This window comes from Chlorocebus sabaeus, chromosome 20, assembly GCF_047675955.1.
Source record: "Chlorocebus sabaeus isolate Y175 chromosome 20, mChlSab1.0.hap1, whole genome shotgun sequence".
Taxonomy (NCBI): Eukaryota; Metazoa; Chordata; class Mammalia; order Primates; family Cercopithecidae; genus Chlorocebus; species Chlorocebus sabaeus.
This window is the reverse complement of record NC_132923.1, coordinates 85,347,054-85,374,480: the sequence shown is the minus strand read 5'-3', so window position 1 is coordinate 85,374,480 and position 27,427 is coordinate 85,347,054. Positions and strand designations below refer to the sequence as shown.

At 39.1% G+C, this 27,427-nt stretch overlaps 1 protein-coding gene across 3 annotated transcripts in view; it reads right to left on the bottom strand.

Annotated features, from left to right (window-relative positions):
• The window catches only part of EPS15 (epidermal growth factor receptor pathway substrate 15), a 160,066-nt gene that overhangs the window by 117,083 nt on the left and 15,556 nt on the right, over positions 1–27,427 (bottom strand). For all 3 annotated transcript variants that reach the window (XM_007978767.3, XM_007978770.3, XM_007978769.3), the window contains exon 2: positions 4,498–4,539. In XM_007978767.3, the coding sequence (XP_007976958.1) occupies positions 4,498–4,539 (42 nt within the window). The remainder of the gene's footprint in view (positions 1–4,497; positions 4,540–27,427) is intronic.

Genomic DNA, 27,427 nt, shown 5'->3' with positions numbered 1-27,427 from the left:
GATAAGCTTTTTGATGCGCTGCTGGATTTGGTTTGCCCGTATTTTATTGAGGATTTTTGCATCGATGTTCATCAGGGATATTGGTCTAAAATTCTCTTTTTTTGTTGTGTCTCTGCCAGGCTTTGGTATCAGGATGATGCTGGCCTCATAAAATGAGTTAGGAAGGATTCTCTCTTTTTCTATTGATTGGAATAGTTTCAGAAGGAATGGTACCAGCTCCTCTTTGTACCTCTGGTAGAATTCGCTGTGAATCCATCTGGTCTTGGACTTTTTTTGGTTAGTAGGTTATTAATTATTGCCTCAATTTCAGAGCCTGTTATTGGTCTATTCAGGGTTTCAACTTCTTCCTGGTTTAGTCTTGGGAGGGTGTATGTGTCCATTTCTTCTAGATCTTCTAGTTTATTTGCATAGAGGTGTTTATAGTATTCTCTGATGGTAGTTTGTATTTCTGTGGGAAAGGCGGTGACATCCCCTTTATCATTTTTTATTGAGTCTATTTGATTCTTCTCTCTTTTCTTCTTTATTAGTCTTGCTAGCAGTCTATCAATTTTGTTGATCTTTTCAAAAAACCAGCTCCTGGATTCATTGATTTTTTTTTGAAGGGTTTATTGTGTCTGTAACTCCTTCAGTTATGCTCTGATCTTAGTTATTTCTTGCCTTCTGCTAGCTTTTGAATGTGTTTGCTCTTGCTTCTCTAGTTCTTTTAATTGTGATGCTAGGTTGTCAATTTTAGATCTTTCCTGCTTTCTCTTGTGGGCATTTAGTGCTATAAATTTCCCTCTACACACTGCTTTAAATGTGTCCCAGAGATTCTGGTATGTTGTGTCTTTGTTCTCACTGGTTTCAAAGAACATCTTTATTTCTGCCTTCATTTCGTTATGTACCCAGTAGTCATTCAGAAGCAGGTTGTTCAGTTTCCATGTAGTTGAGCGGTTTTGAGTGAGTTTCTTAATCCTGAGTTCTAATTTGATTGCACTGTGGTCTGAGAGACAGTTTGTTATAATTTCTGTCCTTTTACATTTGCTGAGGAGTGCTTTACTTCCAACTATGGGGTCAGTTTTGGAATGAGTGTGATGTGGTGCTGAGAAGAATGTATATTCTGTTGATTTGGGGTGGAGAGTTCTGTAGATGTCTATCAGGTCCGCCTGGTGCAGAGCTGAGCTCAATTCCTGGGTATCTTTGTTAACTTTCTGTCTCGTTGATCTATCTAATGTAGACAGTGGGGTGTTAAAGTCTCCCATTATTATTGTATGGAAGTCTCAGTCTCTTTGTAGGTCTCTAAGGACTTGCTTTATGAATCTGGGTGCTCCTGTATTGGTGCATATATATTTAGGATAGTTAGCTCTTCTTGTTGAATTCATCCCTTTACCATCATGTAATGGCCTTCTTTATCTCTTCTGATCTTTGTTGGTTTAAAGTCTGCTTTACTAGAGATTAGGATTGCATCCCCTGCTTTTTATTTTTTGCTTCCATTTGCTTGGTGGATCTTTCTCCATCCCTTTATTTTGAGCCTATGTGTGTACTGCACATGACATGGGTCTCCTGAATATAGCACACTGATGGGTCTTGACTCTTTATCCAATTTGTCAGCCTGTGTCTTTTAATTGGAGCATTTAGCCCATTTACATTTAAGGTTAATATTGTTATATATAAATTTGATCCTGTCATTATGATGTTTGCTGGTTATTTTGCTCATCAGTTGATGCAGTTTCTTCCTAGCATCAATGCTCTTTACAATTTGGCATGTTTTTGCAGTGGCTGGTACCAGTTATTCCTTTCCATGTTTAGTGCTTTTTCAGGAGCTCTTGTAAGGCAGGCCTGGTGGTGACAAAATCTCTCAGCATTTGCTTGTCTGTAAAGGATTTTATTTCTCCTTTACTTATGAAACTTAGTTTGGCTGGATATGAAATTCTGGGTTGAAAATTCGTTTCTTTAAGAACGTTGAATATTGGCCCCCACTCTCTTCTGGCTTGTTGAGTTTCTGCCAAGAGATCCGCTTTTAGTCTGATGGGCTTCCCTTTGTGGGTAACCCGACCTTTCTCTCTGGCTGCCCTTAACATTTTTTCCTTCATTTCAACTTTGATGAATCTGACAATTATGTGTCTTGGAGTTGCTCTTCTCGAGGAGTATCTTTGTGGCATTCTCTGTATTTCCTGTATTTGAATGTTGGCCTGCCTTGCTAGGTTGGGGAAGTTCTCCTGGATAACATCCTGAAGAGTGTTTTCAAACTTGGTTCCATTCTCCCCTTCACTTTCAGGTAGACCAATCAGATGTAGATTGGTCTTTTCACATGGTCCCATATTTCTTGGAGGCTTTGTTCATTTCTTTTTACTCTTTTTCCTCTAAACTTCTCTTCTTGCTTCATTTCATTCATTTGATCTTCAATCACTGATTCCCTTTATTTCACTTGATCTTCAATCACTGATTCCCTTTCTCCCACTTGATCAAATTGGCTACTGAAGCTTGCGCATGCATCACATAGTTCTTGTGCCATGGTTTTCAGTTCCATCAGTCATTTAAGGTCTTCTCTACGCTGTTTATTCTAATTAGCCATTCGTCTAATCTTTTTTTCAAGGTTTTTAGCTTCTTTGCGATGGGTTCGAACATCCTCCTTTAGCTCGGAGAAGTTTGTTATTACCGATCGTCTGAAGCCTACTTCTGTCAACTTGTCAAAGTCATTCTCCATCCAGCTTTGTTCCATTGTTGGCAAGGTGCTGTGTTCCTTTGGAGAAGCAGAGAGGTACTCTGATTTTTAGAATTTTCAATTTTTCTGCTCTGGTTTCTCCCCATCAATAGTATCTGATTCTCACTGACTCCTCAGAATTCAAAGACAAATACTTGTATGGAATGTTTCTAAGCTTTATAGCAATATAGTTATTACATGGGTTCAACAACAATTTGTTTTTCTTCTTATCAGGATGTAATTGGATAAGCCAATTGTGTAAAACAAGGCCATTATTTGAGAATGACTTCTTTTACTCAAACAAAACAAAGATTAAAGAACAAGTACTGACTTTATGTGACACCAACATCATAAAGATCTCCCAAGAAAACTGGGCTGTTACCTGGTTTACAAGATCCCAGCCTCACAGGTAGTCAAGTAAGGTCACTTACCAACAGGCTAGGAACCTTAGCAAATCTGGGAAACCTCAAGATGAAATAAATTCACTCATATTTATATGTACTGAAGGTGAAATATGGTAGAGAGAATTTCTAAGGTTTGGAGCATAGCCTTAAAATAGAAGAACAAATATAACAGGGGCGTTAAAAAGTACAGTCTGAGATCCTTGATATTTTTCAGGCAGAAATTATTCTCTGACCTTAGAAGGTGCTAAATAGTTTATAGCTCTTGATTTGCAAGTCAAAACCAAAGAGGCCTATAATGTTTAATTAATACTTGCTGAAACTATGTAAATAGCCAGGCCAAATATAATGAAACCAGCCTTTTCTGTGATCATAATCATAAGGTAGGGAGACTGTTAGAAAAAATAATCTGATACTTGAAATTGGGCAAATAAGATTGTCTACACCTTCAAGAAATTATCATCTGATCTATGGTATGCACACTTGATGACTTTCTACTGTCTAGACTGCTTTATACTCTGTAGAGGTAGAGGTTAATAGAAACTGATAGCAATGCAAGTGACTCCCGTCCATACCAATCCGTACCAACACAAATGAATACTGTCTGGTGAAGTATGTAAATCTCTATAACTCTCATTCCCATTTCTTTTTTTTTTTTTTTTCTGAGATGGCGTTTCACTCTTTTTGCACAGGCTGGAGTGCAATGGCGCAATCTCAGCTCACTGAAACTTCGCCTCCCAGGTTCAAGTAATTCTCCTGCCTTAGCCTCCTGAGTAGCTGGGATTATAGGCATGCACCACCAAACCCAGCTAATTTTGTATTTTAGTAGAGACAGGGTTTCACCATGTTGGCCAGCCCGGTCTTGAAGTCTTGAACTCAGGTAATCCGCCCGCCTCGGCCTCCCAAACTGCTGGGATTACAGGTGTGAGCCACCGTGCCCAGCCATATTCCCATTTTTATATCTGACCAGAGGCTGTATATTGCGCTAATCAACCAGTAATTAATGAGCTGAATAAAATCTGTGATACATGCTCATTATATATTTGTATAAAAGTCATGTTTTTCACTTTGTGAAAATTATACTTTAATAAGTCTTAAAAACAACATAGAAGTTATGTGTATTTGTCTTAAGAATTTGGAATATTTATATCTGAATAAATCTATCAAATATATAAATTTTCAACATAGATATTTAAGACAACTAAGTACCTGGACTTAATTATCTTTCCTTCATTTCTCTGGGAGCTTGTCAAATGCATTAAGTACTCAAAGTAGGAGGCTGTAAACAAGAAGTTGAAAACAACACATGCCAAATTTATCGAGCTAGCTGGTAATCTACAGGCATACAATCAAGAGTTGACAGTAAGTATACTTGATGTTCAATCTAGGCAAACAATGAAACAAAAATCTTACCTGTCTATAGTATTTTTCATATACAGGATTCCCACTTGATAACTGAAATAAACAAATTAATAAAAATTAGATGCTATTCATTAACTTCTATTAACATATTTCGCATTCATTCAACAGATAAGAAACAAAGGTGAATAAGATAAAATATCCTTGATTTCAGGGGTTAGGTTTTGTTTCTTCTTGGGGGGCATGAGAGAGAAAACAGATAAAGATAGTCACATGGGTTACTAAAAATCAGGTAGACAAGAAATGAAACAAAAATCTTAAATTTTATTTTTGATATCAATACTTCTCTTCGTCTAAAATTTTACCCAGAAACCCAATACGTAACAAATTAAGAATGAAATGCTTTCGCTAAAGCCAGTTGTGAGAGGCCCAAATCCCCAAGAATTCAGCCTCTACCCAAGTACCTATGAATACATTTCAAAAACCACTTCAATAAAACAATTAAATGAATATACAAACTGACGTACAGAAAGATGATAAGTGATGTTATCAGATATGAACTGCTTGCAGAAAGGCAGTTCCATTAAATTCACACTACAGTTCAAAGAGTTCCTTGGTCAGTTTAGGAACAAACTCATCTGAAATTCAATGTTTGAAGGACCGACTGGGCGCAGTGGCTCACACCAGTAATCCCAGCACTTTGGGAGGCTGAGGCAGGAGGACTGCTTGAACCTAAGAGTTTGAGACCAGCCTGAGCATCACAGTGAGACCTCGCCTTTACAAATAATTTAAAAACTGGCCAGGTGTGGTTGCACATGTCTATGGTCCCATCTACTTGGGAGGCTGAGGTGGGAGAATTGCCTGAGCCCAGGCAGCTGAGGCTGCAGTGAGCTGTGACTACACCACTGTACTCCAGCCTGGGTGACAGACTGAGACCCTGTTTCAAAAAAGAAAAAAGAGTTTGAAGGATCAAGTTTGCCTCCACATGAATGTGTAAGAGTGTTCTGGGATCAGGATGGGAATCCAAGAAGGCTTCATGGGGTGACATCAGAGCAGGAACTTGAGGTATGCGGAAGATGGGGAGAGGGTGATTCTACACAGAGATAGCAGCACGCACAAAGGCATGCGATCAACAGAAAACTCAGTTACGTCTAAAAAGAACAGCAAGAAGTTCCGAATGATAAGAGGGATAGGGAGATAAGATTATAAAGTTTTGTAGAAGACAACTTATGAAGGGTTTCATCTGCCATCGTTGAGTAAAAAAAAAATGAAGTCGCCCAGGCTGGAGTACAGTGGCATGGCACGATCTAGGCTCACTGCAACCTCTGCCTCCTAGGTTCAAGCGATTCTCCTGCCTCAGCCTCCCAAATAGCTGGCATTACAGGCATGCACCACCACGCCTGGCTAATTTTGTATTTTTAGTAGAGATGGGGGTTCACCATGTTGTCTAGGCTGGTCTCAAACTCCTGACCTCAAGTGATCCACCCGCCTTGGCTTCCCAAAGTGCTGGGATTACAAGCATCAGCCACCACACCCAGCCTTAGGAAGTAATTTTAATGGTCTGGTTGAGGAGCTGAACATTGACAATGGCAGAAAAGAAGGGTATGACTTGAAAAAAAGTTTGTAACATAGATTTGACAGGACTTATTAAGTGGATGAGGGGGACGGAAAGCATAATTATAAAAATATATAAAATGTGTACACACACACACAGAGTTTCCCTTTCCACAGTTTTAGTTACCCTCAGTCAATTGCTGTCAGAAAACATTAAATGAAAAATTCCAGAAATAAACATTTCATAACTTTTAAATTGTACACCATTCCAAGTAGCGTGATGAAATCTCATGCCATCCCACCCAGGACATGAATTCCTTTGTCCAGGGCATCTACTCTGTATACGGTATCTGCCCATTAGTCACTTCGTAGCCGACTCAGTTATCAGGCTGACAGATCACAAAAAGGATGAGTATGGTACAATAAGATATGTTGAGAGAGACAGAAACCACATTCACATAACTTTTATTACAGCATATTGTTATAATTGTTCTATTTCACTATTAGTTGTTGTTGTTAATCTTACTGTGCCTAATTTATAAATTAAACTTTATCACAGGCATGACATACACACAGAGACAGATATATACTCGAACTCAAGACTGCAACGTGTGTGTGTGTGTGTGTGTGTGTGTATGTGTGTCCTACTGGTTCAGTTTTTCTGAAGAACCCTACCTAATACATCCAGTCTCAGAGAGGTTACCTGTTCAGGCTTTTAAAAGGCAGAGTCAGCCAGGCATGGTGGCGCGTGCCTGTAATCCCAGTACTTTGGGAGGCCAAGGCAGGCAGATCAGGAGGTGAGGAGATCGAGACCATCTTGGCCAACATGGTGAAACTCCGTCTCTACTAAAAATACAAAAAATTAGCTGGGCATGGTGACACATGCCTATAATCCCAGCTACGTGGAAAGCTGAGGCAGGGGAACTGCCTGAACCCTGGAGGTGGAGGCTGCAGTGAGCTGAGATCACGCCATTGCACTCCAGCCTAGCAAAAGAGCAAGACTCCATCAAAAAAAAAAAAAAAAAAAAGAGAAAGAGAAAAGAAAAAGCAGAGTCAGACGGATGCGGTGGTTCACGCCTGTAATCCCAGCAGGGGATGTGGGAAGCTATGCCAGGAGGATTGCTTCAATCTAGGAGTTTGAGATCAGCCTGGGCAATCTAGAGAAACACCATCTCCACCAAAAATGCAAAAACTAGTCGGCCATGGTGGCACACATATATAGTCCCAGCTACTCAGGAGGTTGAGGCAGGAGGACTGCTTGAGCCACGGAGGTCAAAGCTATAGTGAGCTGTGATTGTGCTGCTGCACTCTAGCCTGGGCAACAGAGTGAGACCCTGTCTCTTAACAAAAAAGTCAGAGTCAGGACTTATGTGTCCCACTCCTAGCTCTGTGCTGCTTCCCATATGCCCTGGTATGCCCAGGAAAATCTTGATTTACAATCATTGTCCCAGCATCCCATTCAGCTTACCATGTGTCTCTGATTTACCATTTTTAAAAAGAAACTTTTTATTGGGCCAGGTGTAGTCGCTTGCGCCTGTAATCTCAGCACTTTGGGAGGCCGAGGCAGGAGGATTGCTTGAAACCAGGAGTTTGAAACCAATCTAGGCAACACAGCGAGACCCTGTCTCCATTTAAAAAATTTTTTTAAATAAAAAATTAAATAACATTTTAAATTTTAAAGAAACTATTAACAATCATTATATCAAAATACACTAAAACCAGAATGGATTTTGTACCTCTACTGTATATATCTAGTTTCTGGCCAAGTTATCAGCTAGTAGTGTGTAAGTGCTTTCACCACATGAACAAGTGATGAAATTTGAAAGAGAAGTAAGTAGTGATAATTCCATCTTTCTTGTTCTGATTCTTTACAGATTCAACAAAACTTCTTCTTTGCAAGGGAAGCATATAGACTTACTGAAAAGTATCCTCAGACTTAAGCAACCATGGGTAATTAACTCTCTATGGTCTTGCAAAATATTAGGAGAAATATTTGACACTGGTGCTCCTGTTGGTTATCTGGTATGCCAGGCAGTGCAGTGGCATGTACAGTGACCAGAAGACACACTAGGCCACCAGCTGGCTAAGTCAGTGGGAAATCGCAGGCTGGGTGCAAATGAAGTATGTGCAAAGTCAGTAGTCTGAAAACTTTTAGATGGTTTTATCATTTATTATATTGTGTAAGTCTACAACTGTTTGTTTATTTTGTTGTTTGGTAACCATTTTATTATCTCATAAGCCTTTTCAGGAGCAATGGGCTATAAAGCCATCACTGTATCCAATAAAAACTGAGTTCTAAATTTTCATTTCTCTGGAAAATGGATGGGCAGACAATTTGCATAAAACCACTGAAGTAGTTTCCATTTATCATGGGAGCTCTAGTGACATCACTATTAATAAGTAAGATTCAAACATCAACATTTATAAATGTTTTCATATTCCCAGAGTTACATTTTTAAGGATAAGACTGATATTGAATACAACAAAAGAGTGCAACAGAGCAATATGTGTGTTCTCCTTGCAACCTGTCATTGGGCTTTCGAGGCTAGTACTTTTAAAAACCTACTTTATAAATTCAATGTCTCAACAGTGAGTCTTTTAAAAAATAAGTCCTCTAGAAATTGGTTGCATCCCATTCAAAATCAGTTGAAAACCTTTAATCGAAATTAAAGTTTAGTGAGCTGGGCATGGTGGCGCACACCTGTAGTCCCAGCTATTTGGGAGGCTGGAATGGGAGGATCACTTGAGCCCAGGAATTCATGACCAACCTGGGCAACATACTGAGACATCATCTCTTTAAAAAAAAAAACAAACAAACAAAAACAAGTTTAATGAATAAAGCTCCAGAAAACCTTCAGCTTTTGAAGCTTTTGGCAAATACCAATTATCATCAACAAAGTCTGCCAGGATACTGAAATATATCCTTCAAACAAGGAAGAACCTAACAAATTAAATGAGAGTTCAAATGGTACACAAGATTTCATTTTGAAATTTTATAATTATATTTTGGAATGAATTTTAGAAGTTCCATTGAGAGTCTTTTTTTTTTTTTGAGACGGAGTTTTGCTCTTGTCACCCAGGCCGGAGTGCAATGGCACAATCTTGGCCCACTGAAACCTCCGCCTCCTAGGTTCAAGCGATTCTCGTGCCTCAGTCTCCCAAGTAGCTGGGATTACAGGCGCCTGCCACCACATCCAGCTAATTTTTGTATTTTTAGTAAAGACAGGGTTTCGCCATGTTGGCCAGGCTGGCCTCGAACTACTGACCTCAGGTGATCCACCCACCTCAGTCGCCCAAAGTGCTAGGATTACAGGTGTGAGCCATTGTATGCAGCCAAGTCTTTCTATTTTTAAGTAGATGAAAGAAAATTACAGTCCAGGCACAATGGCTCACGCCTGTAATCTCAACACTTTGGGAGGCTGAGGCGGGTGAATCACCTGAGGTCAGGAGTTCAAGACCAGCCTGGCCAACATGGTGACACCTCGTCACTACTAAAAATACAAAAAAAAAAAAAGCTGGACATGGTGGCGGGCACCTGTAATCCCAGTTACAGGGAAGCTGAGGCAGAAGAATTGCTTGAAACCAGGAGGCAGAGGTTGCAGTGAGCTGAGATTACACCACTGTACTCGAGGCTAGGTGACAAGAGCGAGACTGCATCTCAAAAAAAAAAAAAGAAAGAAAATTAGAGAAGGCCTACAATTTTGAAACACTTAAATCTGGTGGAACATGTAAAATAAATAGGGACAACTTATTTGTATCAAAGAGAGTACCTTGTGACTAGATTGGACAATACAGCAAGATCCTGTATCCATAAAAATTGGAAAGTAAAAAGAGAGAGTACCTTTAACACAGGCAAAAGGACATTGCCGGTGAAAATACTGGGACTGATATATTTATAATTTTCTTTTCTTTTTTGAGACAGTTTTGCTATTGTTATCCAGGCTGGAGTACAGTGGCATGATCTCCACTCACTGCAATCTCTACCTCCCGGGTTCAAGTGATTCTCCTCCCTCAGCCTCCCGAGTAGCTGGGATTATAGGTGCCCACCACTACACCTGGCTAATTTTTTTTTTTTTTTTTTGTATTTTTAGTAGAGACAGGAGCTTCATCATGTTGGCTAGGCTAGTCTCGAATTCCTGACCTCAGGTAATCCACCTGCCTCGGCCTCCAAAAGTGCTGGGAGTACAGGTATAAGCCACTGTGCCCAGTCTATAATTTTCAATAAGAAAAAAATTAGAATTAAGAATATTCTCCATCTAGCAAAATTTTTCCTGAGCTAACTGGGTACAGCAGCACATATAAAGTATATTGGCAACTAAAAATATTTTACAGAGAAGCATCAACTGTAGAAGTTAACAACCACAAAGTATAAAATGTAACTGCAAAATATTGCAGTTTTATGAAAAAATTAAAACTAGTAAAACCATATGGAACATCATTATATGATTCAGAAAAGTATCAGTGACACAATATTAGTGACATATTTGACCGAGAAACTGATAAAAATATAGTTATTACCAAAAATACTTTGTTTTTAAATATTCAACTGAAGTCCATGTAAAAACTTTGTTATAATGTACAATAAAATGTTTTATAAATTGTTGTTTTTGAAAAAAGAGTTTAAATGGAGCTATTTTATTGATCTACTAATGCAATAAAAACTATTTTAATGGTTGAAAAAGTAAATATTCCAAAAATATATCGAATTTTAAATATTTGTAGTACCCCCTTTCATTCTCAAAAATGTACCAGTTTGAATGAAAAATTATACAGTAATCTACTTAGTTATGACAAAAGTATAAATACTTTGCTAAAGAAAGCAAATTAAATATGTTCCCTCAATAATAAAAAGTTAATTTTAAGTGGATGTTTCCAATACAGGAAAAAAAAAAAACCTCACACAGTAAGAAATCCTGATCTCCAAACTGTGCCTTAAAAATCCTCACATTACAGGTTCATTGATTACTACCTAAACACATAGGAGAAGATATTAGCTCACCAAAGTGTTTCAAAGTACACCCTGTGCTGATTACTACACTAATGTGATATAGCTAAGTGAGAATGGAAAAAGTCATCCAAAGTGCCAAGTCACTCATCAAGCAAGATGACCCAAGAGTGTTTCTGGTGCGTTTCAGTAAAACTGGCTTTGTTGTTATTGTCGGACTATGAACATGATCACTTTCTAGGCGGGGAAAAAAAAATCACATATAATGAACAGAGGAAAAAAATTGAAAGGCATAGCTTAAATGGTAACAATGATTATCTCTGGATAGCAAGAGCATAAATGATTTTTACGTTCTTCTTCATACTACTTTGCAGTCTCTGGAAACTCTTTGAGAATAAACATGTCCTAATTATATAGTAAGAATGAAACAATAAGGCTATTTTCAATCTGGAGAAAAATATAAAAATCCCCAAATCTGATCAGTATACAAAACTGCATGTGAATTTTTAACAATCAAGTTAATTCCTAAAGGAAAACTTTAACTCCAACTGTCAAAATCAAAATCTGACCTTTTACAATTCTGTTATTACAATTTAAAAGCAATTATTTATTCATTACCTGTATCATAAACTCTTACCGGCTGACACAAAGTTAAATATTGATAAATGTCAGAATTCTTTTGAAAGAGTCCATTGCTATTTCTTACTAGTCTGAAAAATTTAAAGTACCTGTAAACAAGAGATGCTAGAAAGCCAATAAAGTTTTGTAAAAAGAAAAACAAAAAACACTCAGACTTTGGTATTAGATAGGCCTATATTCAAAGTCCATTCTACTACTTCTTAGGTATACGATCTTTAGTAGCTTATTTTACCTCCTTGAAAAGCCTGTTTCCTGATCTGGTTGGTTTTGAGACAGGGTCCCACTCTGTCCTGGCTGAAGTGCAGTGATACAATCACACTGCTGCCTCAAACTTCTGGGCTTGAGCAATCTTCCCATGTAGCTGGAATTACAGGCATGAGTCAGTACACCCAGCCTCTCCTCTTCCTTCTTTAGTAATAGTACTCCTAAGCTTTACATATGGACACCTAGCTAAAATCTCCATTTCTCAACCTCTCTTGCAATTTCAGTTATTCATCAATGGAATGATAAAAGAAATGTGTCCAACTCCGAGGATGTGCATCTAAAGAGAAAGGAAATGACTTCTGACTCCTAACCCTTCTTGTAAGTGGCTAGAATACAGATATAGTGACAGAATCTGGAGAAGCTATCTTGGATTGAGACAGAAAACATGTTGAGAAAAACACAGCAACATGAGAAAAAAACCCTGAGTCCCTGACACCATCATGAAGCTCCTACAGCACTCTACACCACTTACCCCACTTGGATTGTTACTTGAGATTTGTGATTTTGGTTTAAACCAATATCCTAACTAATGTAAAAAAACGAAGGAACTGCTATTTTTGTAAAGGAAACAAATGTGTTATTATAATTACATATATAGCTATACAAATGTAAATATAATAAACTTCACTAAGAAAAAAATTGTTACAAAAGTATAGCCTAGAATACCATATATTTACATATAGATATCATTTTTTTTTTTTTTTTTTGAGATGGAGTCTCCCTCTGCCACCCAGGTTAGAGTGCAATGGCGTGATCTCGACTCACTGCAATCTCCGCCTCCCAGGTTCAAGCAGTTCTCCAGCCTTAGCCTCCCAGGTAGCTGGGACTACAGATGCGCACCACCACGCCCGACTATTTTATTTTTAGTAGAGACAGGGCTTCTCCATGTTGTCCAGGCTGGTCTCAAACTCCTGACCTCAGATGACTAGTACAGCATCTTAAGGTGTTTAGATGGTATTATAATTCCCAGTCATCTGTTTCCCTCTTGTATACACAGAGTATATAGCGTCTCTCTCTTTAAGAGTAGTATTAATATCCCTGCCTGTTGCCATGTGACTTGTAGTGTTTCTCTGTGGGTGTTCCAGGGGTGGGTTTGGTCATATAACTTGTTTTGGCCATTGAATTCGGGAGAAAGTTCCAGTTCCAAGTAGAAGCTTCAACAGCTGTTGTGTGTTTCTGACAGGTCTTACTGTTTTCTCTCTACCAAGAGAATATGTCACAAATAGGGACTGCTCCTCCAGCCTGGATCCTCAAATGAGAAAGAATCACAGAGCAGAACCATAGCTGATTCCTAGGAAACCTATAATGTGAACAACATATAAACCTTTCTTATTGTAAGCTACTCATATTTTGGCTTGTTTCTTAGTGCAGCATAATCTAGCAAATGTTAACACATAAGTAAATCAACACCAAAGTGTATCAAGTAGTAATAAAAAAGACCCCAGTTACTAAGGAAATTTATAGGTTAATAATTAAATGTCAAGAATTGTTTCATATGGAATTTCTGGTGTCATTTTTAGGGGAGGGTTATGTGAGAGGAGATGTTAGATAGAGTACACGACTTTGAGAGTACAAGATTCTGTAACACACAAAATGACCCAAAATTTTAAATGATTTATTCTTATTATAAATGGTTACAGTACAATGTGGAAGGCCAGGCATGGTGGCTCACGCCTGTAATCCCAGCACTTTGGGAGGCCAAAGCAGGCAAATCATGAGCTCAGGAGTTCGAGACCAGCCCTGGCCAACACGGTGAAACTCTGTCTCCACTAAAAATACAAAAAAGTAGCTGGGTGTGGTGGCGGGTGCCTATAATCCCAGCTACTTGGGAGGCTGAGGCAGAAGAATCGCTTGAACCCGGGAGGCAGAGGTTGCAGTGAGCCAAGATCACACCATTGCACTCCAGCCTGGGCAACAGTGCAAGACTCCATCCCAAAAAAAAAAAAATAATAAGAAGTGAAAATAAAATAAAGAGACAACCTCTAAAACATAATGCCAATCTTTTCTCAGTTAATCACAAGGTTAGATACTACGGAGTTGTCAGTGAATAAATCAATAAAATGGAGAGGGGAGTGGGTATGATTATAAAGGGGTAACATAAAGGATCTTTGTGACACAGCAAGTCTTTATTTTGATTACGCTTACAGTTACATGAATCCACACATAATAAAATTGCATATGCACAGAACTACACATGCAAACACACTAATGAATATCTATAAAACTGGCAAAATTTAAATAAAGTCTGTGGGTTATACCAATGTCAATTTCCTGTTTTTGCTATTGCTATAGTTATACAAGATGTTACAATTAGGGAAAACTGGATGAAGGGTACATAGGGCCTCTCTGTACTACTTTTTGCAACTTCCCATGAAAAGGAAGTATTGAAGACCAATGTCAAGTAGAGAGAAGGTGGCAAATCAGACAGTAAGAACACTGTGCAATGGCAAACCGGGGCTAGGTAGTAAAAGGAAGACAAAGGAATAGATTTTATTCCTTCAAATAAACCACTCTTTTTAGTTTTGCTCTTTAAAACTCTTTTTTAAATGAGTAACAGTGCAGTGCTAGTTAAAATAAAAATTAGTCGCTTAATGCACACAATTTTCTGTAATTTTCCATAAAATTATTTCTGACATATTAACACACAAAAATTCAACTACTTAGAATTCCACCTTCTATTACTCCATTTTCAAGAGGGCTGAGGAATCAGAATGGTGACTAGCCACCACAGCCTTTCACCTCCCACCTCAACCACCACCACCACCCTTTAAGGGTAGAATAGCAACTCCTAAGGCCAAAGTACTAAATGAATACACCAAGAAGAGTCTATGTTTTTATACACGTAAGTTTACAGTCTGCAAGACAGAATATTTAGAAGCTTCTGACAGGCTATCAACATCTAGAAAAGGCTTGTATATTTTACAATGTAAAAGAAAACAGGATGAAAACTAAGAGTAAACAGAAGAATGAAAAATAGTAAGGAGCAATAGTGATTAACAGTAATCCAAACTGACAAAGAAAATAGAAACCAGAAGCTGTTTGAAAAAAGCCAGTAATAAGAGAAATCTGAGAAAGGAGAACAACTCTAAAGCTAGGGTGAAGGGCGTGGGGAGGCAGAGAAAGGCAAATCACCTGGGCAGTCCTCACCTTTAGAGCTGGGGAGGGTGGGGAGTCAAGGAAATACAAGCAGCCATTTGAGCAGTTCCCTTACAGAAAGCACAGTGCACAGTATTCCTCAGCTCTGTAAATCCCAACTAATTTTTTTTTTTTTTTTTTTTTTGAGACAGGGTGTCGCTCTGTTGCCCAGCTTGGAGTGCGGTGGCACAATCTCCACTCACCGCAGCCTCCACCTCTGGGGCTCAAGTGATTCTTCCCTCAGCCTCCTAAGTAGCTGGGACCACACCCAGCTAATTTTTGTATTTTTTGTAGAGACAGATTTTTGCCATGTTGCCTAGGCTGGTCTCAAACTCCTGGATTCAAGTGATCCACCTGCCTCGGCCTCCCAAAGTGCTGAGATTACAGGCATGAGACACCGTGCCTGACCCTCATTTAATAACTTAATAGACATAAACTGGATGCTTTCTAGGCACACAACAATAGGTTAAGGTATATGGAGTTAAAATAATCAGATAGGGCTCCTGCCTTCAAGAGCTTAAATTCTAGTAAAAATTGTAATTATACATTCTGCAAACATGCTAACATCTCATGTTTGTTCCATAACAAAACATTACAAATTGACTTAGCAGGCAAAGACCTAGAAATACCGTAACTACAGTATTCTAAAGAAAGTTTTCAAAGTCCAAATAAAAAAATATATTTGCTTTGGAGATTCATTTCTTTCAAAAATGAAAGAAGAAAGGGACTTTGGAAAAGACAAAAGAATTTCAAAAAGATAGTACAGAAAATACTACTGAAAAACAAAGGATGTAAAGACCATACCAGCAACTCAAACCAGCAATAGGCTAGTTTTTAACTGAATACAATTCAATTTGATCAAAAATCTAGGTGACATAGAGACAGAATGAACACAAAGTATAGCTTTGATCTTTCATCAGAAGGCTTAGTGAGCCCTATATATATCATTCTAGGTAGGCCAAAAACAAACAAACAAACAAACAAACAAAAAACAGTGGAAGAAGCATGATCTTTAGGCATGAATGACTAATATACAAATTTATAAAAATCCTCTCACCTCCTTTGTAGCCCCCTCAAATGGCAGCTGTCAGGTTTCAACAACCTGCCTATCTCAGGTTTTAGAAATGTGAATAAACTTCTCTTTGCTCACCAGCAGATTGTCCACATTACACTATTTAACTTCTCTATTCTGTTCTGTTCTATTCTATTCTATTCTATTCTATTCTATTCTATTTTTGAGACAGAGTATCGCTCTGTCATCCAGGCTGTAGTGCAGCAGCGTGATCTCTGCTCACTGCAAGCTCCGCCTCCCTGGTTCACGCCATTCTCCTGCCTCAGCCTCCCAAGTAGCTGGGATTACAGGCGCCTGCCACTACGCCCGGCTAATTTTTTGTATTTTCAGTAGAGACGGGGTTTCACCGTGTTAGCCAGTATGGTCTCGATCTCCTGACCTCGTGATCCGCCCGACTTGGCCTCCCAAAGTGCTGGGATTACAGGCGTGAGCCACCTTACAGGCGTGAGCCACCGCCGGTCGTTGTAGTAAATCGGCCGGGCATGGTGGCTCACGCCTGTAATCCCAGCACTTTGGGAGGCTGAGGCCGGCGGATCACAAGGTCAGGAGTTTGAAACCATCCTGCCTAACATGGTGAAATCCCGTCTCTACTAAAACACACACACACACACACACACACAATACCGGGCGTGGTGGCGGGCGCCTGTAGTCCCAGCAACTCGGGAGGCTGAGGCAGGAGAATGGCGTGAATCCGGGAGGCGGAGCTTACAGTGAGCCGAGATCGCACCACTACACTCCAGCCTGGGTGACAGAGCGAGACTCCGTCTCCAAAAAAAAAAAAAAGAAAACTCCTCTTGTGGCTTCTGTGACATTATTCTCTCCTGGATTTTCTCCCTTTGGCTGATGGAACTCTTTGTTTTTATAGGCTCTTGTTCTACCACATGGCTTGTGAATATTAGTGTTCCTTCCTTACCCAGGTTTTCATCTCACTTTGATTTAAGTAGTTTCAACATTCATTTAACAACTATTTATTGAATACCTATTCTATACCAAGCTCTTTGCTCAGTGTTTGGGAGAAAGCAGTGAAAAAGCCCTGCCCTTGCGGACCTTATACAGTAGTGAGGGGAGACAGACAGCAACAATTTAAAAAGCAGATACTGGCCGGCGCGGAGGCTCACGCCTGTAATCCCAGCACTTTGGAAGGCCGAGGCGGGTGGATCATGAGGTCAGGAGATTCTGGCTAACACGGTGAAACCCCGTCTCTACTAAAAATACAAAAAAAAAAAAAGTAGCCGGGCATGGTGGCAGGTGCCTATAGTCCCAGCTACTCAGGAGGCTGAGGCAGGAGAATGGTGTGAACCCAGGAGGCGGAGCTTGCAGTGAGCCGAGATCTCGCCACTGCACTCTAGCCTAGGCGGCAGAGTGAGATTCCGTCTCAAAATAAATAAATAAATAAAAATAAAGCTCTATTCTTTTGAGGCTCTTTTCTCTTTTTTTGCCGGGGGAGGGGAGGTGGGGGGACAGAGTCTGGCTCTGTCGCCCAGGCTGGAGTGCAATGGCTCACTGCAACCTCTGCCTTCTGGGTTCAAGCGGTTCTCCTGCCTCAGCCTCCCGAGTAGCCAGATTACAGGCGTGCGCCACCACGCCCAGCTAATTTTTGTATTTTTTTTTAGTAGAGACGGGGTTTTACTATGTTGGCGAGGCTGGTCACAAACTCCTGACCTCAGGTGATCTACCTGCCTCGGCCTCCCAAAGTGCTGGGATTACAGGTATGAGCCACCGCCGCGCCCAGCCAAGGCTCTTAACTTTCAACTAAATTACTCTCTCCTCTTCCTTTTCATGTTAACTTTCAACCTCCTGGTCTCTACTTCATTCATCTAAGACTTTGATGGCTCACTGTCATCTTCTCTACCCCAACCCTACATCAAATTTAGTAATTTCAATTATCAATTTGCACAACCCATCCACAGCCTGGCTTCTTACTTCCTTGACCTCTTTAACTTCAAGAACCTCTCCAAAACACAGGATCAACAGTGTACACATATATTATGTCCCAGTCACCCTCCTTATCCCATAGTAAAATCCTTCCTTGCCCTTTTATCTTCACTCAAAAGTGCTCCACCTCCTAAATCACTATTTCAAGCACCTTGTCCTCCAACCACAACCTCTTCTTCCAGATTATCATCCTTTGACCTCTATAAAACCTCTTATCCATGGGCCCAAAAGACTTTGATCCCTCAGGCCCTCTCTATTTTACTTTCCCTTCCACCTTATTCAGTTTAGATTCTATGATTCATCATTTCAATAATCCTCCTGCCAATAACCTAAATTCCCTTGCTCCTCTTGTCTTGTGACACCAATATAGCAAAATCCCAAACCTGAACAAACCCATCTAACAACTTTTCTTTGATGCTGCAGCTGAGAAAGTCACTGAACAAGGTAGACCACTATTATAAATTCATGATCACTGTATCAGTTCACAAGGGCCATAACAAAGTACCACAAACTAGATAGCTCAGAACAGAAATTTACTGTCTCACAATCTGGAAGCCAGAAGGCATTAGGAAAGGATCTGTTCCAGGCCTCTCTCCTACTCTTGGTAGTTCCTTGGCTTGTGGCAGCCTACCTCCAATCTTCCCATGTCATTATCCTTGTGTGTATGTCTGCATTCAAATTTCCCTTTTTATAAGAATGCCAGTCATACTGGATCTGTGCCCCACTCTACTTCACATAACCTTAGCTAATTATATCTGCAACAATGTTATACCCAAGTAAGGTCACATTCTCCAGTACTGGGGAATTTTCAAGGGACACAATTCAACTCATAACAATCAGTAACCTCAATTATTTCTGGCAAACCTACTTTTAAACTCATTCTCCACAGCAACTATGTCAGGGCAGGACCTATTAGAAAGGAGGTACTCTTTTCCACCGGACTTGAAATTATAAAGTATGCAAGCCTGAAGCTTTATAATCATCTCAGTTCTACAACAGTAATGACAGTAATAACTTAAAAAGTGGGAAAGATGGCAAGTCCTCAGGGTTTACTGCTGCCACCCAACTGGGTGGGATGATTAATAACCCAGAAAAAACAGCTTTGATTAGTAAAACGTGACGTGGACTAGTCAAAGGTAAATAAGCATGCCAATATTTATACAAACAAATGAAGAGCAGCTTATTCAAGGAGAAAAATACAAGCTCTGCACAAATTAGACCAAAAAATTTTTCAATCAGTAATCAAATGTTGCTTTTTAAAATGGCAAGTTAAACTGTAAAGTATGAATTTAAATAGCACATTTTAAAATCATACACACAGTGTTTCACAGTTTCATAACAAATAGCATATATTGAATCTTATTAAGCATTTCCTATACTCCAAGTACTAGTCTAAGCACTTACACACTAAGCCCATTTAACCTGAGGCACATACTATTATACCCATTTAACAGATGAGGAAAATAAGACATTTAACAAACATGTGTAAGACATTAACTGAGTAACTGACTCAAAGTTACACACCTAGTTAAGTGTTGGTAACAGGATTCAAATCCAAGAAGTCTGATTCCAGGACTTTCACTCTTAATCATTAGGTTTGTTGCCTTTATAATCAATGTTATTATTTTCCCCATTATCGTACTAAGCTCTTTCATATGAATTGTAACATTTGAACTTGATAACACTCAGAGAAGTAAACCATATTCCCCCAATTCTGAGAAACCTTTAGTTGTAAGTGCCACCTTCCATTTAACAAAAATATTACCAAAATAAACAGATAATTTAAAAGAATACTTTTTATTCACTTATAATTGCATACATTTATTCACCATTTTCCCCTAGTATCATAATAAAATATTAAGTCAAAGCTTTCTTCACATTCAAAATCTGAAGATTCTTCTGAACTGCTTTCGGCAATTATGCCCAGAATCAGACAGACTTGCTGCTTCATATAATTTAGGCCTCACTTCTAACACTGATCTCTTCAGCATAAAGAAATATTTTAAAATACGGCAGTTTTCTGTTATATTTCCTTTTTTCTATTTGTTTAAACTTAATTTTAAAAATTCACTCCATCACAGTCAGAACTTGAGTAACAGTCATTTGATAACATATGATAAACTTCTCATTTAGCTTTTAAAATTCTATAATGTTCTCCAAGAGTGTAACAATTACTGCTATCTGATGTCTACTATGTGACATATGACAGTGAACACTTCAATTCTGAGTTCTAGAATTTTTCAGTGCCCTGTACCCTGAATGGTGCTTGACACATAGAAGATAATACATATTTTGTAAGTGAACAAAAAGAATAAAATGAGTAACTGAAGAACAAGAAATCTTCTGCATTCTGCATACAGAAAAAAAGCTATTCAATGTTACATGTAGAATATTTTTTAGAAGACACTTAGGAGTTCAAATTTAAGTTAAAATTCAACTTCATGTAGTTCTACAAATGCAACTCAACTGAAGTAATCATTTGATGAATACTTCTATGTACTACCAAGTACATACATGCAGAGCAATGATGACTGCCATCACAACTAACTCCTCTAACCAGTCAGCTAGCAAATTTCTTTTGTCATTGTCATCCATTTTAAGAGGCAGAAAAACAAAACAGGGTCATATTAAAATTGAGAGGAAAAACCCTTTTTCAGATGAGATAAACTTATAAGGAAAAAGATAACTTGTCCAAAGTCACAAAAAAGTTAATCATACCAAACGCAAAGAAAAAACTGAATATGACCTAATGCCCTCTAAATGATATATGGATATGGTGAATATGATGCACATTTCATTTATGAGCATACAACAAAGGGTGAGAAGCACTCATTAATCAGTCAAGCAAGGCAGCTTGAATAGGCCCACACCCAATTCATGCATCTTAGAAGTATCATGACATATAAATATTCATTAAATCACACATATCTTTGCAATGGTCCTCTGGCAGCAGCGAAAAATATCACTTAAATCAGCCACTTAAAATTTTAGTATGAGGCACCGTGGCTCACGCCTGTAATTCCAGCACTTTGGGAGGTCAAGGCGGGCGGATCACGAGGTCAAGAGATGGAGACCATCCTGGCCAACATGGTGAAACACCGTCTCTACTAAAAATACAAAAATTAGCTGGGCATGGTGGTGCGCGCCTGTAGTCCTAGCTACTTGGGAGGCTGAGACAGGAGAAACGCCTGAACGCAGGAGGCAGAGGTTGCAGTGAGCCGAGATCATGCCACTGTACTCCAGCCTGGCGACAGAACGAGACCATGTCTCAAAAAAAAAAAAAAAAAAAAAATTTAGTGTATATTGTGAAGTATAAAGGTGATAGAGATTCAAATAATGACATAGAGATTTATAATTAGGAAAAAAAACTTAAATCCCTTTTCCAACTAGTCAATAAGATAACAATGTCACTTCTCTATATTTGGATTTTATGCTTTTATCCTCAAAATATTCTGCCTGACCATTGATAAATTCACTTATCCAACTCATAAAAGATACAATGGAACAAAGAGACCTAAAGAAACACCCACATTCCCATATATTTCAAATGGTTCATAAATTTTCATTGATGATATGATCTTAGGTAGGGTGCTCAGTAGTATCAATGTTGTGTAACCATCACCAGTTGGTCCCCAATTTACAATGGTTCAACTTAATGATTTTTTAACTTTATGACAGTACAAAAGCAATAAGCATTCAGTAGAAACCATACTTCAAGTACCCATACAACCATTGTTTTTCACTTTCAGTACAGTATTCAATAAATTACATGAGATGTTCAAAATTTTATTATAAAACAGGCTTTGTGTTAGATGATTTTGCCCAATTATAGGCTAATTTAAGTGTTCTAAGCACATTTAGGGTAGGCTAGACTAAGCTATGATGTTTAGAAAGTTAGGCATGTTGAATGCATTTCTGACTTTTCCACTTACTATGGGTTTATCAAGATGCAACCCTATGGTAAGTTGAGAAGCATCTGTATTTATTTCCAGACTTTTTTCATCTTTGTACTCATTATACAAAAGCTCCTCATTCCTCTCTCCCCCAATCACCTGGTAAACACATTTCTACTTCTGTCTTTATGAATTTGCCTGTTTTGAATGCCTTATTGCTACGGTTTGAATGTTTGTGTCCCCAAAAAATTCATGTTGAAACTTAATCTTCAATGCAATAGTATTAAGAGGTGGGGCCATTAAGGGGTGATAAAGTCATAAGGGCAATGCAATTTAGGTACTTATCACAAAAGTCCTCACAGCACTTGCCTTTTTTTGCCCTTCCTTCTCTTCTACCATGTGAGGACACAGCATTCATCCCTTTTTCACCCTTCTACCATATGAGGATGCAGTAAGAAGCATCATCTTGGAAGGAGAAAGCAGTCCACATCAGACACTGAATCTGCTAGCACCTTGATCCTAGACTTCCTGGCCTCCAGAACTGGGAAATAAATTTCTGTTCTTTCTAAATTGCCCGGTTTTTGGTATTTTGTTATAGCAGCTAAAACAGACTAAGACACATATAAAAAGAAAATAATATTTGTCTCTTTGTGTTTGACTTATTTCATTTCAAGTCTTCAAGGTTTCTTCATGTTGTAGCATGTATCATAATTTCAATTCTTTTCTTTTATGCATGCACATTTTTTTTTTTAATTCAGCTCTTGGCCGGGCGCGGTGGCTAATGCCTGTAATCCCAAGACTTTGGGAGGCCAAGGCGGGTGGATCATGAGGTCACGAGATCGAGACCATCCTGGCTAACACAGTGAAACCCCATCTCTACTAAAAATGCAAAAATTTAGCTAGGCGTGGCGACGGGCGCCTGTAGTCCCAACTACTTGGGAGGCCGAGGCAGGAGAATTGTGTGAACCCGGGAGGCGGAGCTTGCAGTGAGCTGAGATTGCGCCACTGCACTTCAGCCTGGGCAACTGAGTGAGAGTCCGTCTTAAAAAAAAAAAAAAAATTCAGCTCTTGATGGACACTTGGGTTATTTCTACCTTTTAATTATTGTGAATAATGCTGCTATAAACATTACTGTACAAGTATGTGTTTGGATCCTTGTTTTCAATTCTTCTGAGTAGACAGCTGGGAGTGGAATTGCTGAACCATTTATTTTGAATTTTTTTCAGGAACTGCCATGCTGTTTTCCATCAGTTCATTTTACATTCCCACCAGCCATGCACAAGGGTTCCAGTATCTCCAAATTCCTTTTCTTTGATAAAAGCCACCCTAATGGGTATGAAATGGCTTCTCATTGTGACTATAATTTGCATTTCCCTAATGACTAATGATGCTGAAAATTTTCTCGTGAGCTTACTGGCAATTTGCATACCTTCTTCAGAGAAATCTCTATTCAAGTCCTTTTCTCATTTTTTCTCTACTGTTTTATTATGGTAAAATACATACAGGTACATAAAATTGTACATTTTCAAGTACACAATTCAGTGGCACTAAGTACATTCACATTGTTGTGCAACTATTTCCACTATCCATTTCCACAACTTTTTCATCATCCCAAACTGGAAATCTGTACATGTTAAACACGTAACTCCCCTTCAATCCCTCAATACCAATTATACTACTTTCTGTCTCTATGAAATTGACTATTCTAGGTACCACATATACATGCAATCATACAATATTTGTCTTTCTGCATTTGGCTTATTTCATTTAGTACAATGTCTTTAAGATTTTTTCCTTGTTGCAGCATATATCAGAATTTCATCCCTTCTTAACAGTCAAAAATATTCCATTGCATGTGATACCACATTTTGTTTACCCATTCATCTGTCAATGGATACTTGGGTTATTTCCACCTTTTGGCCACTGTGGATAATGCTGTTATAAACACTGGTATACAAATGTGTTCAAGTCACTGCTTTCAATTCTTTTGGATATATACTCAGACATGAAATTGCTAGATTATATGGTGATTATGCAATAATTCTATGTTTAATATTTTGAGGAACTGCCATACTGTTTTCCACAGTGGCTGCACTATTTTACAATCTCATCAGCAGTACATTTCTCCACGTCTTCATCAATATTTGCTAGTTACTGGTTTTTTGTTCATAGCTATCCTAATGGGTATGAAGTGGTATTTCATTGTGGTTTTTGTTTGTTTTTTGAGAAAGGGTCTTGCCCTGTCACCCAACTCTAGAGAGCAGTGGCATAAACACAGCTCACGGCAGCCTCGACCTCCCAAGCTCAAGCAATCCTCCTGCCTCAGCCTCCCAAGTAGCTGCAACTAAAGGTGCTCACCATCACACCCAGCTAATTTTTAAAAGAAAATCTTTAGGCCAGGTGCAGTGGCTCACACTTGTAATCCCAGCACTTTGGGAGGCCGAGGTGGGAGGATCACAAGAAACCCCGTCTCCACTAAAAATACAAAATATTAGTCAGGCATGGTGGCAGGCCCCTGTAATCCCAGCTACCCAGGAGGATGAGGCAGGAGAATTGCTTGAACCAGGGAGGTGGAGGCTACAGTGAGCTGAGATCACACCATTGCACTCCAGCCTGGACGACAAGAGTGAAACTCCAACTCTGCAAACAAACAAACAAACAAAAAACAAAAATAAAAACAAAACAAAAACCCTGTATGTGTTACTCATTAGTAGTATTATTAGTTTTTGGGGGGTTTTTGTGGTTTTCTTGAGAAGAGTCTTGCTCTGTCGCCTAGGCTGGAGTGCAGTAGTGCGACCTAAGCTCACTGCAACCTCGCCTCCCGGGTTCAAGCGATTCCCCTGCCTCAGCCTCATGAGTAGCTGGGATTATGGGCGTCCATCACCATGCCCAGCCAATTTTTGTATTTTGAGTAGAGATGGGGTTTCGCCTCGTTGGCCAGGCTGCTCTCAAATTCCTGACCTCAGGTAATCCACTCTCCTCGGCCTCCCAAAGTGCTGGGATTACAGGCGAGAGCAGTTGCACCCTGCCACATTATTAATTTTAAGACAAACTACATTTACCATGCAAAAGGCTAAGTGAACTTCCCAGCCCCTGGTTCTTTTCAGAGTTGCAGGGTAGAGTCTAATAATAATTTACATTTCAAACAAGCTTTCAGGTGCTGATAGTATAAGGACCAACCTCAAGAACTCCTCTGAAGCAACATAATTAAAATGTGAATTTTAAAAAACCCTCTGGCCAAGTGAGGTGGCTCATGCCTGTACTCTCAGCACTTTGAGAGGTGAAGGATGTGAGAATCACTTGCACCTTAGGATTTTGCGACCACCCTGGGCAACATAGTGAGACTCCATCTTCACAAAAAGCAAACAAATTAGCCAGATGTGGTGGTGCATGCCTGTTGCCCCAGTTAATTGGGGGGCTGAGGCAGAATTACTTCAGCCCAGGACATCAAGGCTGCAGTAAGCCACCATCGCACCACTGCGCTCCAGCCTGAGCAACAGAGACCTTGTCTCAAACAAATACATAAACAAATAACAAAATTTAGAAACCCCTTCTTCCTCATTAGTATAGTGGCAAATAAAAATAAATAAATACTTAAAAAAAAAAAAAACCCTTTCAAATAACACTAAGTTTTATTTCATGGCTGAACTAGGCACTTTTTTATTTCATGGCTGAACTAGGTACTGATAATACATACGTATGCTTCAGGTACAAGAAAAGGATGTCCACTCTTGCCACTTCTAATCAATATTATACTGGAGGTTCTAGCCAGGGAAATCAGACAAGAATAAGAATAAATAGCATCTAGATTGGGGGAGGAAGTAAATCTGTATTTGTGCATGATATGAACTTATATATAGAAAATCCTAAAGAATCCACTAAAAACTACTAAAGGTAATAAATATGTTCAGATGGTTACAGGACACAAGATGAGTATGAAAAAAATTTGTTCTTATACATTTACAACAAATAATCTGTAAATGAAATTAAGAAATCAATTCCAGGCCAGGCACAGTGGCTCACGCCTGTAATCACAGCACTTTGGGAGGCCGAGTTGGGTGGATCGCCTGAGGTCAGGAGTTCGAGAGCATCCTGGCCAACACGGTGAAACCCCATCCCTACTAAAAAATACAAAAATTAGCTGGGCGTGATGGGGGCTTGCCTGTAATTCCAACTACTCAGGAGGCTGAAGCAGCAGAATCGCTTGAATCTGGGAGGCGGAGGTTGCAGTGAGCCAAGATTGCACCACTGAACTCCAGCCTGGGCAACAGAGTGAGACTTTGTCTCAAAAAGAAAGAAAGAAAGAAAGAAAGAAATCAATTCCATTCACAATAGCATCAAATGGTTTTATTATCAATTTATTTAACTTTAACAAAAGTACAAGACTTATTATACTCTAAAAACTATAAGACACTGAACAAAATTAAAGTTATAAATAAAATGGAAAAACATCCCACGTTCATAGATCAGAAGACCTTGTTAAGGTAATACTCCCCAAACTAATCTATAGATTCAATGCAATTTATATGAGAATTACAACTGTTTTGCAGAAACTGGCAAGCTGATTCTAAAATTCTGATAGAATTGCAAAGAATTTGGAATAGCCGAAACAATCTTGAAAGAAAAAAGCAAAGTAGGCTGGGTGTGGTGGCTCACACCTGTAATCCCAGCACTTTGGGAGGCTGAGGTGGGCAGATTACCTAAGGTTGGGAGATCGAGACCAGCCTAGCCAATATGGTGAAACTCCATCTCTATTAAAAATACAAAAATTTTTAATAGAGGTGTGGTGGCACACGCCTGTAATCTCAGCTACTCAGGAGGCTGAGGCAGGAGAATCACTTGAACCCAGTAGAGGCTGCAATGAGCCGAGTTCGCACCACGGCACTCCAGCCTGCGCAACAGAAGTGAAATTCTGTCTCAACAACAAAAAAAATAAAAAAGCAAAGTTAGAGGACTAACACATCCCAATTTCAAAACGTATTACAAAACAACAATACTCAAGACAGTGTTGTACTGCACAGGACATATAGATCAATAGAACAGAATTAAGTCATAATAAAGTCATACATCTATGGTAAACTGATGATTGACAAGAGTGCCAAGATCATTCAATGTGGAAAGAATAGTCTTTTCAACAAGTGGTGCTGGAATACCATGTCACAAGCAAAAGATATCCACTAGTGAAAATATGAAGTTGGACCCTTAACTCACACCATATATAAAAATTAACTTGAAATAGATCAAGGAACTAGATATAACAGCTAAAACTATAAAACTCTTAAAAGAAAACGGATAAATCTTCATGACCTTAGATTTGCCAAAAGACTCGGTTATGTCACCAAAAGCACAAGCAACAAAAGAAAAATATATATAAATTAGACCTTATCAAAATTATAAACTTCAGGCCAGGCGAGGTGGGTTATGTCAGCCTGCAATCCTAGCACTTTGGGAGGCCAAAGAGAGCATGTTGCCCAGGAGTTCAAGACCAGCCTGGGCAACACAGTGAAACCCCATCTCTACAAAAAATATAAAAACAATTAGCTGGGC